At 37.1% G+C, this 19,379-nt stretch overlaps 2 protein-coding genes across 2 annotated transcripts; one reads left to right on the top strand and one right to left on the bottom strand.

Annotated features, from left to right (window-relative positions):
- Positions 1–96: 96 nt before the first annotated feature.
- rnf115a (ring finger protein 115a) lies at positions 97–13,181 on the bottom strand. Its single transcript, XM_059567552.1, has 9 exons — positions 13,031–13,181; positions 11,958–12,016; positions 9,648–9,702; positions 9,269–9,537; positions 7,539–7,607; positions 3,168–3,240; positions 2,997–3,090; positions 2,627–2,742; positions 97–982 (listed from the first exon to the last, which is right to left on the bottom strand). Exons 1-9 carry the CDS (start codon positions 13,106–13,108, stop codon positions 863–865), a joined length of 933 nt encoding a protein of 310 aa, XP_059423535.1. The 5' UTR covers positions 13,109–13,181; the 3' UTR covers positions 97–862.
- Positions 13,182–13,520: 339 nt separating this feature from the next.
- On the top strand, positions 13,521–19,374 carry polr3c (polymerase (RNA) III (DNA directed) polypeptide C). Its single transcript, XM_059567550.1, has 15 exons — positions 13,521–13,681; positions 14,534–14,680; positions 14,813–15,077; positions 16,172–16,375; positions 16,850–16,932; positions 17,026–17,127; positions 17,332–17,424; positions 17,615–17,695; positions 17,808–17,859; positions 18,157–18,217; positions 18,298–18,448; positions 18,549–18,650; positions 18,737–18,786; positions 18,868–19,017; positions 19,099–19,374. Exons 2-15 carry the CDS (start codon positions 14,534–14,536, stop codon positions 19,178–19,180), a joined length of 1,623 nt encoding a protein of 540 aa, XP_059423533.1. The 5' UTR covers positions 13,521–13,681; the 3' UTR covers positions 19,181–19,374.
- Positions 19,375–19,379: the final 5 nt, after the last annotated feature.

Below are 19,379 nucleotides of genomic sequence, written 5' to 3'. Positions count from 1 at the left end.
TCTCGTCTGAGAATGCATATTTATGTCAACAAAAATCAAATAGGAAGATCTGAATGCATTTGTTGTTCATCTGTATCATAAGATCAACATGTTGCCTTGTTTTTGTTCAATTTTATTATTAATACATCATGGTCATACACATCATATAATATATATTTATATACTTTAATATTTAGCAATTCATCGTCATTCTCACCAGGTGTTTTTTTTGTCTTCCTTAAATGAGTTTTCCAACTAAAATTATTTACATTAGAAGAAACTGTCATAGAAATGAGAGTGAAAAGAACTAAATCAAATCAAATGACATTGATGGGTTTGTGATATATACACACCAGAGTTGGAATCAAAAAGGACAGAGAGAAAACGTCATGATCTCCTGGACAAAAGAGATGCGAGAACCACAACAGGCCTGGGGAAGTAAAGCAATGTTCACAAACCGCAAAAACACGGCACCCCAACCCAATGAGAATTCACATTGAACGACAAGGGGCAGGGAGTACAGCTCATCTCTGGGAAACCAAACACTGTACCATCTAAATGTGGGTTGGGGAGCTGTGCTGCTACAGCAACAACATGTGCCTGACCCTAGCCTCATCCTGCACTGTTTGTTCACTTGGGGAAGGGAAAACTAGGTGAAATTCTGTGTGGAGAACTTTGGAGGAGATCAAAGACGTCTGAAAGACACAGAAACTGAGAAGGACGGTGTTAGAGAACAGAAGTAAACAAACCATAGTAAAAACACACCAGCATGGTGGGATGAACACAAAGAATAGACAACAAAAAAAACTAAGGCAGAGAGACAAATAAGCTTGGGTTAAGACGGAGAGCTCGGATGAGATGGGCAGACGTGTGTGCGTGTGTTTCAGAAGGACCATCTCTCCGGTGTGCGAGGATCAGTGTTTAGGGGGGAAGGCTCTGATGAGGACCGAGTGCCACTTTCTTCCCCATTGAGGCTCTTCCTGCACACAGGACATGTGTCGTGCTTCCGGGAGGAAGAAGAGAGACAGGTATGTCAGTGACCATTCGTGAACTTGAAGGTAGAGTTCAAACTGACACTGAACTTCATAAGTGACTAAAATCAGAATGATTTCATCTAATAAGCACAAAAATGCAAACTTTCCAGTTCTGAACAAGAGTGTTACTTTTCACCCCTGACACAGTCTGCTGTGTTGTTATCAGTAAATTCATAAAGAATACGTATGATGAATTTTTGGCTAAAACTTTTTGTAAGGCTGCATATTTTCTCCGTTTACTGCTTATAACATCCTTTGCATGTGGAACACACTCGCACCATCAGTCAACTTAATACAAAAGTAAATGTTTCATTTATCTTGGTTTCAGAAGAATAATATATAAGACAATTACTGAATTTAACGATGCTGTCTTTAATATCACACACTACAATTCAAAAGTTTGAGGTAAGTACTTAAAAAATAAATCCTTTTTATTCTCTCTTTACTATTTCAAGTAAATTCGTTTTTTTTTTACATTGTTGATCTAAAAATCCAGAAAAAAAATCACTTTCCACAAAAATATTAAGCAGCACAACTATTTTCAATGTGGATAATAAGAAAGGTTACTAGAGCAGCAACTCTGCTTACTAGAATGATTTCTGAAGGAAAGTGACTGAAGACTAATGCATGCATAAAATTCAGCTTTGCAATCACAAGAAAATAAATTGTTTAAATGTTTTGAAATTTTTAACTATTTAAATTACATTTAAATTAAATGAAATTTATGCATTTAGCAGACACTTTTATCCAAAGCGACATACAGTGCATTCAGGTTAACATTTTTAACCTAACAAGTTTTTAAATTGTAATATTTTTTCATAACATGACTGTTTTAGTATATTTTTGATCAAACAAATAAAGCATTGGTCAGACAAATATATAAATATACAAGACAAAAATAAATAATTAAAACCTTTTACCAACCCCAAACTTTTGAACCGTAGTCAACACTGAATAAATTTGGAAAATACACAGCTGCCTATAAGGAAGAAGAGTGAATCATCCTTTTTGGCATTTTTTCTTCTTCTCTTTCTTGGTCACATTTAGTTAATTCCATCTGTGCAAATCACGTGGATATTGCTGAGTCAATAAAATGTGTGTTTGGAGAAAAAGAAAAAAAGATATTCCAGATGATTTTACACAAATTGGACCACAAAACCAGTCTAAAGTGTAATTTTTTTTTTAAATTGATATTTATACATCTGCTGAAAACTGAATAAATAAGCTTTTCATTTATGTATGGTTTATTAGGAACGGACAATATTTGGCAGCGATACAACTATTTGAAAATCTGGAATCTGAGGGTGCAAAAAAATCGAAATACTGAGAAAATCACCTTTAAAGTTGTTCAAATGAAGTTCTTAGCCATGCATATTGCTAATCAAAAATTAAGTTTTGATATTTTTAGTATAATTTAGAGCTAGAACTCCAACCCCTTAATTACATTTATCAGATGTTCAAACAAAAATAAAAGAAAATGCTTTCAGAATATATTTCCATTACCATTCATAATTTTTTCTTACTTCAATATATTCTTATATCTAAGACTTTCCTATGTCTTTTCCCTATTCTCTCCCTTTAGTCTGGTTCCTCCTCCCCATGGTTTCTCTCACCAGTTCAAGCCAGGGCACGATGCAGTCACTGTGGAAGATGTGGTTACAGGGCAGCAGCCTGACCGGCTCACCCACCGTGTAGTCTTCCTTACATACAGGGCACTCCATATTGCAGTCTAGGAAAAGTGAGGAGAGAACGAGAGAGGCAGCGTGCAGGGGGTGAGAATAATGAGATTTCAGTAGACGAGCGCTGCCTTAAATAAGAATTATAATTCATCACCACACAAGACTCGTACTGGTAGGTCAATGACCCCCACTGAGTCTGAAAGCCTTAAATCATAACTGAAATGGCCCACTGTGCCTTTGACAGACCAGAAGAAAAAAAACAACAAGAGCTTCAAAGAAAAGGGAAGAGAGAGGACAGACTAACCAATGTGTTCCTGAGTGATGATAACAGTGGGGAGGGAGGAAATTTTCTCTTTCTCAGCAGGAGGAGGACCCGTGTTCTCAAACTGACCCAATAACTGTGTGAGAGAAAGACGATCAGCTTGTTTGCACCGAGTCATAGATCAGGTAATGTACACACACAACTCCTGCTCACCTGTGTGATGACTGCATCCAGACCCCCCTGTCCCCAGGCATAGTCCCCAGGGTTTGAGTGCAGCATGCCCGTCCTAACACACACACACCAAGATGACCAGTATGTATGTTTTAATACCATATCAGTAACAATGGCTGTCATTTAAATACACCATTTACAATAATATAACCTTTTCTTAAAGGGGTCATGAATCTTGTGAATCATGATTTTTTGACATATAAGAGGTCACTGTATTATAAAAACATCCTGCAAGTTTCAGAACTGAAAAGTATGTTGTTAGTCTAAAAACAGCTTATATTAAAGGCAGTCTGTCAAGGCGACAGCTTTTATAATGTTCTACTCTTTGATGTAATAGTTTGGATAAGAGCCGCCTCTGCAGAAGATTGACATCACTGTCTGTTTAGCCCCGCCCACTGATTCACACAAGCAGGGTTTACGAGAGAGGTGAACATGCAGGTCTATGCAGAAACCAAACGATAAAGATGGCTCTGAAGACGCTGTGCAGTGCCAATTTGTGGAAAAAACTATTTTCATGTCTTTCCTTTTGATTCCAATGTTAGGAAAGAGTTAATTTACTTCTTTTTTTTTTTTATGACGTTCCAGACTGTGCCAGTAAGAACTCTGTCTTTTGTTCACTTCATTTTACCACGGATTCATTTACAAACAAGGCACAATTCAACGTGGGATTTAAAAAACTAAAAGATGATCATGTGCTGGATCTGACAGCAACACACAAGTGTGAGTAACTGTTTTCATTATGTGGTCACTATTGCTTTGTCTGTTAAATAGATTATTTTTTATGTACTTATGTACTATGCGTTTTTAACCTAAATCACAGCAGTGTACATCTGTGAAGGACGTAGGCTGTCAAACATACACAACTGTTAGCCAATCATTGCAGCAAGTGTCTGCTTCCGAGTCTAAAATCTGCCACAGCGATTCAAACAGAGCGTTTTGATGAGGGGGTCAAAAATAAGACAGAACATAGCCTATTACTTCTACATTATGTTTTTTGATGTAAAAATCTCAAATTCAATTCAAGTCACTGAATTCAACACTCAACAATAACATAAAAAAAATAGGTGGACATCAGTGAACAGGGTCAGTTCATGATCCCTTTAAGAAGCAATCACTATACAAAGAACTTACAAATAACAACAGTGGTATTGATAAGAATCAAATAGAATCTTTTAATCAATGATAAAACTACACACATTTTTCCAGGAGAGACTTTTTAAAAATGTCTTAAGATATTTAATCTAAGAAAGATATTTTCGCAGTAAAAACATGGTCTAGAATCATTTAAAATGGGACATTCTATTAAAATGTTCTCTTTTTTTTTTCTTTGTACTACATCTCCCACAATTCCTAGTAAACTACATTTCCATATATGGTGGACTAAATTACCCATATTCCCCTGGTTAAGGTCTATAAATAGACCTTACTTCCTTTCTTTGTCCCTATTGCCTTGGTGAGGTGTGGCTGTTTGAATGGACACCCAACCATGTCCTTTGAGTCCTTCCCTTAGGATGCGTTTGTTTGCCAACTGTATAGTTTGAATTAGTTGGATTGTTTAGATATTTAATACCTATTAGGATTGAGTACAGTATTTATGTTTATTGATGAATTGATTGTATGAGTTTGATATTCTCTTTGGTATTGTTTGTAGTGCCTTAAAACCATACTGTTTTTATCATACAGCAAAGGACTGGTGTTTTTTCCAGTGTTTTAATCAGACACACCACCAAGTTTCTAAAATTGTAACGAATTGTGGATATTTTAATATCTCATATCCAACAACACTAAGAAAAAGTGTCATAAACTGGTCCACATATAGTGCTGTCAAACGATTAATCGCATTCAAAATAAGTTTACATTATTTATTTGTTTACATTATACATGCATGACTGAACAAAATTATAAATGCAACACTTTTGTTTTTGCGCCCATGAGCTGAACTCAAAGATTCTAAGACTTTTTCTATAGCCCTATTCGGACGGGACTAGTTTTACAGGGGGTCGTTAGAGAAATTTGTGTTTCACAGACATACTTGGTGATTTTAATCCCGTTCGAATCTGCCACGTCTGTGTTTTTCTCACACAACCTCTGTGATAATTCCAGAGCAAATTACTTACTGTTTTTCAGCAAAATCAATGATCCTCTGAGAAAACTAATACCGCCCGAATGCTAATTTCTGTGATGATTACCGTTGATATTTTTTTCACAACGCGTTTCCTTGTGTCTTTTGTCCAAAGTGAATTACCATAGGTGCTATTACCGCACACATTGTTAATATATTTGACTCCCGGCAAAGAAATAACCATAATAAAAAATAACAATAATTAAATCAAGAGCTAGATCACGTAAACTGAAAAAACCCAGGTGTGCCTTAGGCTGGCTACATTAAAATGACACCGTAAAATGTGCAGTTTTATCACACAGCAAAATGCCACAGATGTTGCAAGATTTTAGGGAGTGTGCAATTGGCATGCTGACTGCAGGAATGTCCACCAGAGCTGTTGGCCGTCAATTGAATGTACCATTGCCCTCCACATACGTCTGTTTATGTCCTGTTATTGTGACTGTATGTCTGAGCCTCGGCATAAGCATTTCAATGCCCAGTTTTCCCCAGTGTTAACTATGCAAATGATAAATAAATGTCTCTTGACTCTTGATTGCTCTACCATAAGCCATCTCCAAATGCATAACCAAAGAATTTCTGCATAAACTGTCAGAAACCGTCTCAGTGAAGCTCATCTGCATGCTTGTCATCCTCATCGGAGTCTCGACCTGACTGCAGTTCGTCGTCGTAACCCGCCTTGAGTGGGCAAATGCTCACATTCGCTGGCATCTGGCACTTTGTATGTTATATACATTGAACACAGGTGCATTTTACTGATAGCATTTTGAATGATACCGAGATACCGTGACGAGATCCTGAGGCCTATTGATGTGCCATTCATCCAAGACCATCACCTCATGTTGCAGCATGATAATGCACGGCCCCATGTTGCAAGGATATCAACACATTTCTTAGTAGCTGAAAGCATCCCAGTTTTTGCATGGCCAGCATACTCATGTTAAACCTGTTGATTTGTTGTGTTCACACAGCATTGTGATTTCAACCACAATTTATTCTAATAGTATTCAAAATAATACAGAAATTGTTTCATGAAATGTAGTTTTTAAAGTGTTTCAGACAAGAATGTAGTTGATTAAAACTCAAATCTGCAGTTTATTTATATAAGACAGCACCTATTTAAAAATGTGTTTTGCCCATTCTGGAGGATTGACGCAATCAGCAGGAGCTCATGTTTACCCTCGAGAGCAGTCTCGAATAAGCTAGTCCTTCTGACATTTGGCTCTGATGTCTCTTTAGTGGTTAAAAATAAAATATAATTTGTTTTGGGGTAAATTTAAGAGGTAATATTTGGTCTTTATTCAATTAATATGTTAAAATGTTATGTTAATATGTTTGCAGAATTACCGGACTTTACAAGTTGGAGTTCACACTTCCGAGTCGAACTCACAAAGTCCGAACTACCGAGAATGCAAGTCCGAAATTTGCGTACTTTGTATATTGAGAAACGCACGCAGACCTACGTCACTTGACTATTTGCCTAATCTTCACGGTACTTTAGACTGCGGTGGAAACGCAGTCAGCAACAGGTCTGGGGGGAAAAAGTTCAAGGTAATTTTGGTGGAAACGTGGCATAAGGCACACTTGTGCAATAATCATGCCGTCCAATCAGCATCTTTATATGCCACAACTGTGAGGTGGATGGATTATCTTGGCAAAGGAGAAGTGCTCACTAACACAGAATATAAGAGAGAAATAGGTCTTTTGTGTTCATAGAAAAAGTCTAAGATCTTTGAGTTAAGCTCATGAAAAATGGGGCACACACATACAGTATATATTTAGAATAAATGTACATGTTTATACATTTATATTTTCATAGTCTTATATTTTGATCTAAAAGCTAATTTTTTCTTAATTTATACTTGTACATTAAAATATACACATTATACACACATATATTATGTAAACAAACATTTATTTTGGATGTGATTAATCGTTTGACAGCACTAATATATTTATATATGTATATAAAACCGATGTTAAGTAGTAACGTAGTAGAATGTTTTTGTATGCCATAATTCAGTGAAGCTTAACAACTTTGAAGTATCAACTGGGCTACCTCATATATTTGAATGAAAAGACCACTACAAGTGTCATCTAGAAGACATCTGTCATTGTCAATGACAAAAAAAGAAAAAAAAAAGAATCAAACATAAAATAAATACATCTATCTATATATACTGACTCCCCAAATTACAGTTGCAAAATACGGAGTAAAATGTTTTCTTTACCATGACAGTGGAGGAGAGCCTGGTACTCCTGAATTGGCAAAAAGACCTGCGAGAAACTGCTGTACTATTCTAGAAGGAGAGAAAAGACATCATTGAGGAACTGATATTGGCATGGGGGGAAATTCTGCTAACTTCCTTCTTTTTTTTATTGACTTTTCATGAGCTGTTTTAATCAGTCGTCTGATCCACATGCAGTACATATAAATATTGCCTTCAAAATCTTCAAGCCTACAGATTTTGTTCACAGCATTTTTTGTGGAACAAAGCTGTTTTACATATACTAGTTGAGAAGAACAGTCTCATTCATGTTACTAAGCTGGGACATAAACCTTTCTGCATAAGAAGTTTACTTCCTATTGTAATACTATGGCAAACCTAAAGTTATGGGTAATGTATTACCATTTTTAACCTTTATTGCTATTCATTATACCTATATTCAGTTTAAGTTTACTGCTTTTTAAGAAATCTAGATGTCCTGCCATTCAGAAATATACAATATCATACATCCTATTCACACCAACTTTGAAAAAGAAAATACTTTATTTGTATTAATATCATTTATATTATTTAACATCTATTACCAGTATTTATAGGATATTATTTTACTTAGTGTTTTTTCCTAAAGGTCATGATTTAGTTTATATTTAATTATTACATAACTGGACCTAGTATTATAACATCCTTGCATTAAAATACAGCCATGTAATTTGTAATTGATACAGCCATATATATATATACCAGGCAGAGTTCGACTGATGAAAACCTGTACTTTCCTTGCAAACAAATTGATTCTATATTCCTTAAAATTCATCACAACAGCTTGATTAATCTGCAAACTGTCACTTTGCTGAGACTGTTTGCTCTTTATTAAGCATGCCAAATATTTGTGCTGGTTTCACATTTGGTGTAGGGATGCACCGATACCACTTTTTCCTGTACTCGCCTGATACCGATACTTTTATTTTTGGTACTTACCAATACAGAGTACCGATATGGATATTTTTTTTGCATTTGTACATTTTTTAAATATTGGGTCCCGAAACCAAAAGAGTATGTATTATGTTAGCTGATTAACTTATTTTATGAAATAGATACAGTCAAACCAAAATTTATTCAGATATCTTCAACCTTTCTTACATTATCACAGTTTATTCTCGATAGTTTAGAAGATGGTAATAAAATATGACAAGAACTCAGAGTCAAACTGTGTCAAATTCAGCATGATAATATTAGACTTTGATAGAAAGGTATGTAATGGATTACAATCAACCAAATATTTTCAGACAGCTCCACAACTATCAATACTTAGTCGGGCAACCCTTACTTAGCCTTAATGACTGCCTGTAGTCTCCTGGGCATGCTGTCATCCAGCTTCATGCAAACCTGAAATTCAGTTTTTTCCCCAGACTTGGTTTGAATAATTGTTGGACCCAAATTTGTATCAGTTTTACTGATAGTTCACTGTTTGAAGAATTTTGGGGTATAATTTGTCACAGTTTACTTTATTTTGCTATCATCACTTATATAAATGAACCATAGTGTCCTGCACCCAATAGTTAAAAAAAGATATAAAAAATTATATCTGGTCTCCGAATAATTTTTGGTTTGACTGTATATCCTTCGGTTATTTTCACACTTAATTATGCCCATTAAAATATATTTTCCAAGTTTTTGTTACTTTCTTTGTATACAGAACATGACCGAATGAAAATCTGAGATATTTAACTTACCCCTCAACAGCGGGCGAGCGATCCGGTCGACTGCTTCCTCTGGACCGGTATCTCCTTTGCGTGTGCAGGCGTGGAGGACGACCAGGACCCCAGTGCTCTCCTCCAACTAGAGGGCCGCCCAGGGACCCACCAAGCCCACCTGGGACAGAACCGCCGAACGGCCCTGTTCCGAGACTCCCAGACCCAGTTCCCCCTCCCAGGACCCGCTCAGAGTCAGGACTGTCTAGATCCAGACTGAACGGCCTCTCCACGAACAACAGCTGCCATAGCTACAGTGAAATAGTGCAAGATGAGTAGTGCAATCTACCTCACTCAAACTTATTCAAAAACTCCTCATCTCAGACAGGAAAGATGTTGTGGAAGGAAGGGGTCAACATACCTCAGCAAACTGTGAAGCTGTGTCATCAAGGCTATTTGAACTACTGTCCAGAAGACTAAGGATAAAACAATCACATTCATGTCAGATCTGGCTACATACAACAGGCTAATATTTAATGCATGCAGTGTTTATTGTTCGTTAAGAATGGTGACATGCGTTCAAAGAATGTAAAAAATGTGACCTTTGTGAACTCATTTATTTAGTTTTTTTAATGTATACCATATTCAACAGCTGAACTACACAAACAGAATGGTGGGATACAATGAATAACACTTCTCTACTACATAGTTTTCAAAAAGGAGTAGCCTATATAAGATTACAGCTAAGACTGCATTCAACCAGTGGACACTTTGCTATCCTACATTGGCAAAGCAGCTAAGAAGTCATTAGATTTGAAAAGCTGAGAGAGCTGGGAGTTGAGCAACTTTTTTTCTAGTCTAAGTAGGTCAATGACAAATAAAGAGTGTCTAAGATAAAAAAATAAAGTTTTTAAAATCTAGTTTTTAATGTGTGCAAAGCTGAAGTGAATTCACTAATGGTTTTGAAAAACATTTATACAATTTTCAAGAAAAGTTTAAATGTAATGACTCTAAAATGTCTTATGTTGTAACCATCAAGAGAACGTTTTCTTTACACCTTGAAAAAATTTAAATGCCCACATCTTCCATTTTATTTTAAGCAAATTTTATTAATGTTTAATTCCAATAATGTATTTAGCTTATTACATAAGCTTTTCGGAGGGTTGCACAACATTCCACAACTTGAACTAAACTTGCTGTATCATGATACGATTAAATTATCATATATTTTAAGAGACATTTTCAACCTCAACCTCATGACCTTAAAAGTCATTAGGGTCTGCAAGGTCTATCATATTTCCTGTTTTATGTTTTTTCTTTCTTTCATTTTTAGGTATTTCAAATAAACGAACATATCCGCAAAAAGCATTTCACAAACCACAATGTCATCAACAAATTATTTTATACTAGGCCTACTTGTTCAATACCACTCAAGTAACTTATTTTCAAGGTTATTGCTGGTACATCATAAGCAAAATATAATTTTTGACCAACCTATTCATATTATTTATAATTTATAGGTTTATATGTAAAAAAACAAAAAAAACATAACTTGACAAAGGCTACTTGTTTGGCGAAATGTTGGTAACAAATAACCAGTGCTTACGAGAGTGTGCAGTGATATTTTTCTTGATTTATGCCGCTTTTCCACTGTAAGGTACAACACGGTATGGTTCACTTTTGAGGGTTTTCCACTCGGTACAGTACCTGGTACCTTTTTTAGTACCACCTCGGTTGAGGTTCCAAGTGAATCGTACTGTTACCAAAACGTGACGTGTAAACTCTGATGATCACTGATAGGCCGGAGAGAATCTTCACTACCTGCGTCACTGCACTTGCGACATAAACACAATAGAACTGCTAGATTTAAATCAGCACAGCCAGCGAAGGAACAAACACAACTGTTTTGAACGAGCGCACCACTTCGTTGTCTGTTGAGGAAATATAGATGTTCCTCTCATTGATACCAGAGGAGCGGATCCGGCGAGAGCTTGATGGGGCGACGCGCAATGAAAACGTTTTTCACGAGTCACGGCAGTAGAGGCGGCGCAACTATGACGACATGTGAATAATCCCAACCAATCTAAAGTTGTACTAAACCGCAGTGGAAACGCAAACCGAGCCGAGTCGAGCCGTACTGAGCCATGTCGAGCCGAGTCGTACCACACAGTGGAAAAGTGCCATTTTACTACTTTAATGTATTCACAGCATTCAAAAGTTCTTCAATCAACAGTCGATGGGTTCTTCAAGTACTTTCACAGTATGCACTGAATATAATGATTTCAGATGCTACTAAAGACCTAATCTTACAAATAAAAGAGAAGACATCTACAATGTGCAGTACGCTGGAAATCTAAGTCCAGGATTGGGAACCACTGGATCTAAACCTTTTCCCCAATAAATTCCAATATGATCCAAACTAAACGGAGCTGGAATTAAACAATTAAATTGAATCCTTCATGTTCCTCTGGCAGAATGGTGGCATAAACTATGAATGATCTTTAACTCTACTTAATTTATCAATATTAAAATTGACATCACAGCTCTGGGTTCACATCTTTTATTTCTCATGCCCATTTGGTGGTGCTTACGAATCCAGGTGACACAATCGACTTCTTTACATACTCCAAAAGGTACTGAAAGAGCCGCCATGGTAATCTAGTGCGGTGCAGGAGCTTCAACATGCCACTGGAGGCAATGAATGATGAAGTGCAGCCATTGAAAAGCTCACCTGGAATCTTCTGTAACCTCCTCGATGAAGCCAGAGTCACATCTGGGACAGATATACTCCTGAATAAAAGCAAAATTACAATTAGAATAAAATTTTGGAAAATCACATTGGTGACATCAATGTAAAAAAAGCTGTGGTTTTGTGAGGACACACACATTTGCATAGCACTAAAATACACTCATTTGAATTTAAAACAAATAGTCCTGTAAAAGGAGAGAGACTCTCCCAGTAATGCATGTCACCACAATTGCTGGCTGATTCAATTGGCTGCTTCCCTATTTTTCTTCTCTGATTCGAACAGGTCAAGACAGGTCATCCTGTGGGTCTCCAACAAAAGTGGGACGATGGCTGCTTATCTTGACATGCAGCACAACTCGGGACACTATTAAGCCTTTATCACACTAAACATGAACCAGTTCTGATTCATCTTCTGTGTACATACGTTTACTGAGTTAAATGGATAGTAAACACACAACTCATCCTCACCAGTAGAGTTCATGATGGATTGACTTACTGACACACTGACCAACAAGTGCTTGAATTAAACAGTCATCGACAGATTTGTGATCCACGTCAAATGTCATGTTACAAATAATTAAAACAGAAACAGAAATATTTGGTATTCCGGTTTCGCTTTTGAAGAGAGCTCAGGATTGATCCCATTTAAAGACATTTTTGAAAATCTCTAAACTCTAAGAGCTTGAACTGAGCGCCTGTTAAAGCCAAACGTCCTAAAATGTGAAAAAGTTCCTATTTGTACAGTAATGTAGTACGAAAACATACCAAAAACACTAGAGTGTAGCATTTAGGCTAAAGAGAAAATACGTCATTTTTCTCCGTTTTTACGTGAACGAGTAACGTTAGCAGTCTTACGTTTAAAAATACAGGTCACTGGAAAAATACGTTTGTTTTTAGTGTGTATACACAAACAACAAAGCACGAGAGGCCTTTCTACACTGCTAACGTTACCATGCTAACTTTAGCACAACAGCGAAACCTTGCGAGAGCGACAGCGGCAGTGAACAAACCGATTAAAGTGAACCGGCTGTGAGTTACAAGCGACACGGACTCACCGGCAGTTTGGGACTCACTTCACCCTTACAACAGTGACAGAAGAAGCGATGCGGAGTGACCGCCGCAGCCTCCGCCATGTTTTCCGTGAGACTGTCTGTGTCCCAACAGCAGCAGCGCTGGCCGTCGGTCCGCCCACTGCGGAGGGAGGCGCTCTGACATGAGCTCTGAGGTCCGATTCGATGTGGCGAGTCGATTCACTCGGACGGTTCGTTTAATGTACCGGTAGAAGTAATACATTGATTACAGTTTATTTGTTACACATCCTTACAGCGGCAGTGAAATGTGCTTTTACAAGCCTGTAAAAAATAAAGTTAAAATAAAGGGAGTGATTAAATTACAATAATAGTGCATTATTAAATTAAATAATCCAAAATACACTGATGTACAATATTATGCTTGTTTCATTCATCAAACTGTTTTACTTTAAAAACATAGTTAATGTAGTCAAGTGAATCAGATTCAGCTCTTCCGAATCATTAAAAGAATCAGATCATTGCAGCGAATCGTTCGCTGATCAGGCATCATACTGGAACTTCACATGACCACGGAAATTCGTCAGCGCTGATCATTGCACACCGCCTGAACAACACATGCGCGATTAAAACGATACATTTAAACTCTAAACACGTACAGCTAGATCGTTTTTAGAGGTAGGTTAACTTTTTGTCCATGTGCATGATTGTGTCTTTATCTGCAATGTTAGGGTAAATTAGATGTTTGATTTGTAGAAAGGCCAGACAGCAGCTAATGCTGCTTTCATGTGTTAGATTGTGTAATGAGGCATTTAGAACCTAAATATGAATTATTTTTACTGTACGTTTTGAACAGGATGCTCTTTTGGTGCTTTTAAAATGCTGCTTCTAGGTACTGGTTAAAACACTATGTAATGTGACAGCTTGTTAAGTGTTATTGTTCTGGTCAGAATATCAGAATAGAAAACTTTAAACAATTTGCTTCTCTTCCTTTGAACCTTCGTAAATGATGCAATAAAATTAAGTGGCTGTGTAATATAGCTTTTGGACTCACAGACATCGATCGTATTTATAAAAAATATATTTTATTGACATTAATTATATTTATTCACGTTTTAATAAATATTATTATTTTGACCAATTTGTTGTAAAATAATAAAATACATGCCAGTAGTTTGAGAGTAAAGGGATGCATGGGAATAAACTTCATGAGAGTTTTTGTTTCTTTATTCACAGCAATTCAAAATCTTTCTTCAGGATTATGGGTAGTGTAGTTATTCACTGGGAACTCAACAATTAAAAATAAGTTAAATAAAAATAATAAATTGAAACTAAAATGACTCTGGGCTGCTACAGCCCCCACATAACTGCTTCAGAGCTTATGGCATGTCTTGAAAGCTATATGTGTTACCACTAAAAATATGATTCCACTCCATAGTCATATCCAGCAAAATTCGGGTTCAGAGTTTATAAAATCATGTTATTTCATGAGGTGTTTTAAATGATTGTTTGTTCCTCTCTTTCCTGCAGATGACAGCGCAGGAGGTGCGTTTGTGCGGGCTGCTGCTGCAGGAGCACTTCGGAGATGTGGTGGAGAAAGTGGGCACTCATCTGATCCGCAGTGGAGTTCTGACCCTGCGAGCACTTGCCCATGAGACCAAACTTCCTCTTGACCTGGTAATGTCATGTACTTCAGCTTTCTCTGTTATTACATCCTTCCCTTTCTCTTCTCTTTCCATTCTTTCTGTCTTCCTTTTGCCGAGCCAGTAAATCCATCGTATTCTCTTTAACACACTCTTCTCCTGCTAGGTCAAGAAGTCTCTGTGTGTGCTGATGCAGCATGGGATGTGTGCGTTTGGTGCTGGGCGTCGAGGGCCAGCGGGACCTGTGGAATATCACATCATCTGTGAGCGCATCCTACACATGCTCCGTTATCCACGCTACATCTACACCGCCAAGAGTCTTTATGGAGACACAGGCGAGCTCATTGTTGAGGAGATACTGCAGAGAGGACAGATGACTATGAGCAGCACTGTCAAGACTGTAGCAGACCGGCTGACACACAATATGCCAGGTGAGAAACTAGAAGAATACAAGAAGACTGAAGGGCTAATTCATATAAACGAAACAGGATTTCAAAATACAGGGGTTTATTTTTTGTAAAAACTTTGGCTTGCAGTGTATATGGTGGATTGCTCCAAACAAACTTTAAAGTAAGCTCAGCTCCTTTAAACCAAACTTAACAGAGTCCATCTTGGTATGGGTATGGTTTGCTTATAACATGCATTATCTAATTAAATAATTGCATAATGGCAAAGACATATTTTGCAAGCTGTTTTATCTTTCAAATGGAATGTTGGGATACAGAGGAAATGAGTTGCATGTATTTTGTTTCATAGACTTGCCAGAAGCTTATTCAAAAATGACTGTAATTTTTAAAGACAAATGTCTTTATACTACCTTGGAAGTTTTTGTGTAAGTTAAATAATATACATAGATGCTATTCTGTGCGTTTTTGTTATGTATGTATTAAGATTTTTGTATGTACCACAATCATCCTCTAGTTTTGAACTTTTATTTTGATTGGAAAATATATATTATTTTTTATTGATATTTATGCTGCATCCTAGCATTTGCCATTTTTTTTAAATATCTCTTTGTTTTATTAAAAAAATATATATTTATTTATTTGTGAAAAATACTGTAATAGGATTACAGATTCAAGAATTTGTCATCTAAAGTTTAAATATGCTTATTTGACTCAGTTATATTTTAATTCATTTTCAAATTATTCAAAATTTCTTAAATTTTCATCAATCTATCTATCTATCTATCTATCTATCTATCTATCTATCTATCTATCTATCTATCTATCTATCAGCCACCCTGCTCTCTAAGATACGGGAAACGGCTGTCAAAAAAAACAACATCGGTGGACCACTAATAATTATCATTCTCAATATTATATTATATTAATATTCAAATTAACTGGGTTTCACAAAAAATAGCACACGAAAGGCAAACTGAGTTTTTTTTTTTAAAGAGGACCAGACAAATGTGGTACAAAAAGAAAGAAAGCTAAAACTACATCTGAAATAGGTTCCATCCATTTTCTTATGGCTTGATTTTTATTTGAAATGTACCTAATGAAACTCTTTTTTGCACCAGAGGGCCAGAGTATGGACTACAGTGAGGTTGTCTCTGCGTTCTCCCGGTTGGTGGAGACTCATTTCCTTCAGCGTTGTCCTCCTTTGGCCTCAGCAGAATCCTCAAGCTCAGGAGCAGTCAACACTCCCCTTCCAGCTGTAACACAGCACACTGAACCTGAAGACCACCCCGAATGCTACAAACTTCCCTATATCAATCTTACCGGTCAGTTACTTCAGTCAAAGCATTCCTCGTCAAGTACTATTAAACTCTTAGTGGTCAGCTCTTATGGTATATGTGGTATACAAAACCAGTCTTAAGTCGCTTGGGGTATATTTGTAGCAATAGCCAAAAATACATTGTATGGGTCAAAATTATAATTTTTTCTTTTATGCCAAAAATCATTAGGATATTAAGTAAAGGTCATGTACCATGAAAATATTTTGTAAATTTACTATTGTAAATTGTAAAAAATACATTTTTGATTAGTAATATGCATTACTAAGAACTTCATTTGGACAACTTTAAAGGGGATTTTCTCAGTATTTTTCCAGATTTTCAAATAGTTGTATCTCGGCCAAATATTGTCCGTTCCTAATAAACCATACATCAATGGAAAGCTTAAAGTTTTGAATATAGGTCTTAATGTTCACCATATGACTACAGTAAAACTGAGGTGGTTGAATTGTATTTCTTCAGGTCAAGGAAAACGCAGACGCTCAAGTGAGGATGGTGAAGCTGAGCCGCGTGCGGCAAAGAAAGCCAAGACAGACAATAGTGAGGTATTACCATTCAGATGATGACATCACCCATCCACAAGTTCATTAGCTGAGTTTTTCATGCATTTCACATCTGTTGTCTCCCTCTCTCTCCAGCGTGGTGATGAAGGGATCTATTGGCAGGTGAATTTTCAACGCTTTCACCTGCACTTCAGGGATCAGGCCATCATTAATGCTGTTTCCTGTAAACTTGATCAGGTGACAGTAACGACCACTCTGTATATCAAATAATCCAAGTTTTGCTGTGAGATATAATTAGGCTGTGGACTGAATATTCTTTCTCTGCTGTATCTGAGACAGAATGTTCTGGATTCTCACATTTAGACTTTCTCCTCCAGGGAAATAATATGTGGGTAGAATGTAGGTCTTTATCGGCTAAATTTCTGTGTTTCTCCCATGTAGACTAGCGGTGAGATTGTTCGAACCATGTTGCGGATGAGTGAAGTTACCACGTCGGCTCACGCTGCTTTCACACAAGCCCTTTCAGCCAATGAGGTAATGGACAGACATGCTTATTTTTGTTTGATAAGGCCCTTACTGAAAAACATTTAAAGAAACAGGTCTAATTAATTCATTGGAGTTTAAAATGACAATGGCTGTGTGAACAGCCGGTCCTTCAGATCAGCTTAGAAAACCAATCCAGACTGGGCTGAAGTGTGATCAAAGCCTTATTGTTTTCCATCAGATTTTCCGAGCTCTTCCATCCAGTTACAACATCGCCAGACCAATTTTAGACCAGTACCTCACTCTCCTGGTGGATGATCCGGTAAAGCAATGCATACACAGAAAAACACTACTATATAGTTGCTGGTTATACAAGAATTAAATGACTTTATAATGATTGAAATGACTTAAAAATGAATATTGTGTTCTACTAGATGGAATTTGTGGGGAAGACAGGTGACAGTGGAGGAGGAATGTATGTCGTCAGTATCCCTTTAAAACACCACCTGGAAGAAAAAGGAAGCTTTCCATGTCTAACTGCAAACCGTTTTTAAAACAGGAGTTGCTTAAATTCAGCTTGCCAAGGAAAAAATATACAAATATTAAAATATATTAAAATAGAAATATTACTTCTATTAGTAATTCACTTTAATAACTGGTTTTGCTTTATTTTTGATTAAATGCAGCATTGGTGAACATAAGAACACTGAAATTTTCCCAGCCACAGCTCAGCTATTTTTTTAATCTAATAATAAATTGGTTGACCCTTGACCCTGTGGTCAGATTTACATCGTGCACTGGCTAACCTGGCAAGAGCTACACTAGAGTCTGTGGTCCAAGAGAGGTTAGTAGAGTCGTAGTGCTTTAGCCTCCTGAACTCTTTTGGTTTTGTTTTCAGTTTCATGTGGCTGTGTTTTATGTCAGGTTTGGTTCCCGCTCAGCTCGAATCTTTCGTCTGTTACTGCGAAAGCGGCACCTGGAACAGAAGCAGGTGGAGGATTTTGCCATGGTTCCTGCCAAAGAGGCCAAAGACATGCTGTACACACTCCTGTCTGAGAACCTGGTCCAGCTGCAGGTAAAACTCTCACAGGTTCTGTTCATAGAAATAGATTAGACTTAGTTTTAGTTAACTGTAAAAACCCTGGTCCATAGCACTCTTTGTACTGTATGTGCAGGAAATCCCCAAAACGCCAGACTATGCCCCTTCTCGCACCTTCTACCTGTACACAGTTAACCAGCTGCCCACCGCCAGACTACTTCTGCAACGCTGCTACAAGGTACACAGCTCACATGAACATCCCTGGAATGCGTGTTTAATGCTTTTTAAAATGTCTTGACATATTTGTATGTGGACCCCATACAGACAATTGGCAACCTGATCGAGAGGCGATTGTATGAGACCAAAGAGAACAAGTAAGTCCCTTCTTTTTTGTCAATGAAAACATTTAATCTAAGCATTAGTCCTCATTTGTGTCTGTTAATTGGTTTTGACAGGCGACTTTTGGAAAAGTCTCAGCGAATTGAAGCCATCCTGGCGTCCTTGCAGGCCACTGGAGCAGAGGCGGACCAGCTGACGGAGGTGGAGGAGATGATCACAGCTCCAGAACGACAGCAGCTCGAGTCTTTACGACACCACATTAACAAGTACTGCACTCTCTCCACATGAATCAGTCACATGACTCACGTTCAGCCAATCATTAATCTCATCTCTTCTCTTGGTGGCAGATTGGATTCCAGTGAAAACCAGGTGGATGAGACCATATTTCTTCTGGAATCCTACATTAACTCTACACAGGCTCCTCGCTGACAGTTTTTATACAACTTTAGACTAGTTCAGGAAATTGTTGATGTTTGTTTGAAAAGAAATAGGTGGCTAAAGAAGAGATGTTTATTTCTTTTGCAACAAGGAGTGACTGATTTATATTTAATAGTGTGAGTATTTTGTGTAGCCGTGAACAATTTTATTTTCCACAGGAAATAAATAAAGATGTGATTCTTTTATTTAA

Source organism: Carassius carassius, chromosome 15 (assembly GCF_963082965.1).
Source record: "Carassius carassius chromosome 15, fCarCar2.1, whole genome shotgun sequence".
NCBI classification, from domain to species: Eukaryota; Metazoa; Chordata; class Actinopteri; order Cypriniformes; family Cyprinidae; genus Carassius; species Carassius carassius.
This window is presented reverse-complemented; position numbering and strand designations above follow the sequence as displayed.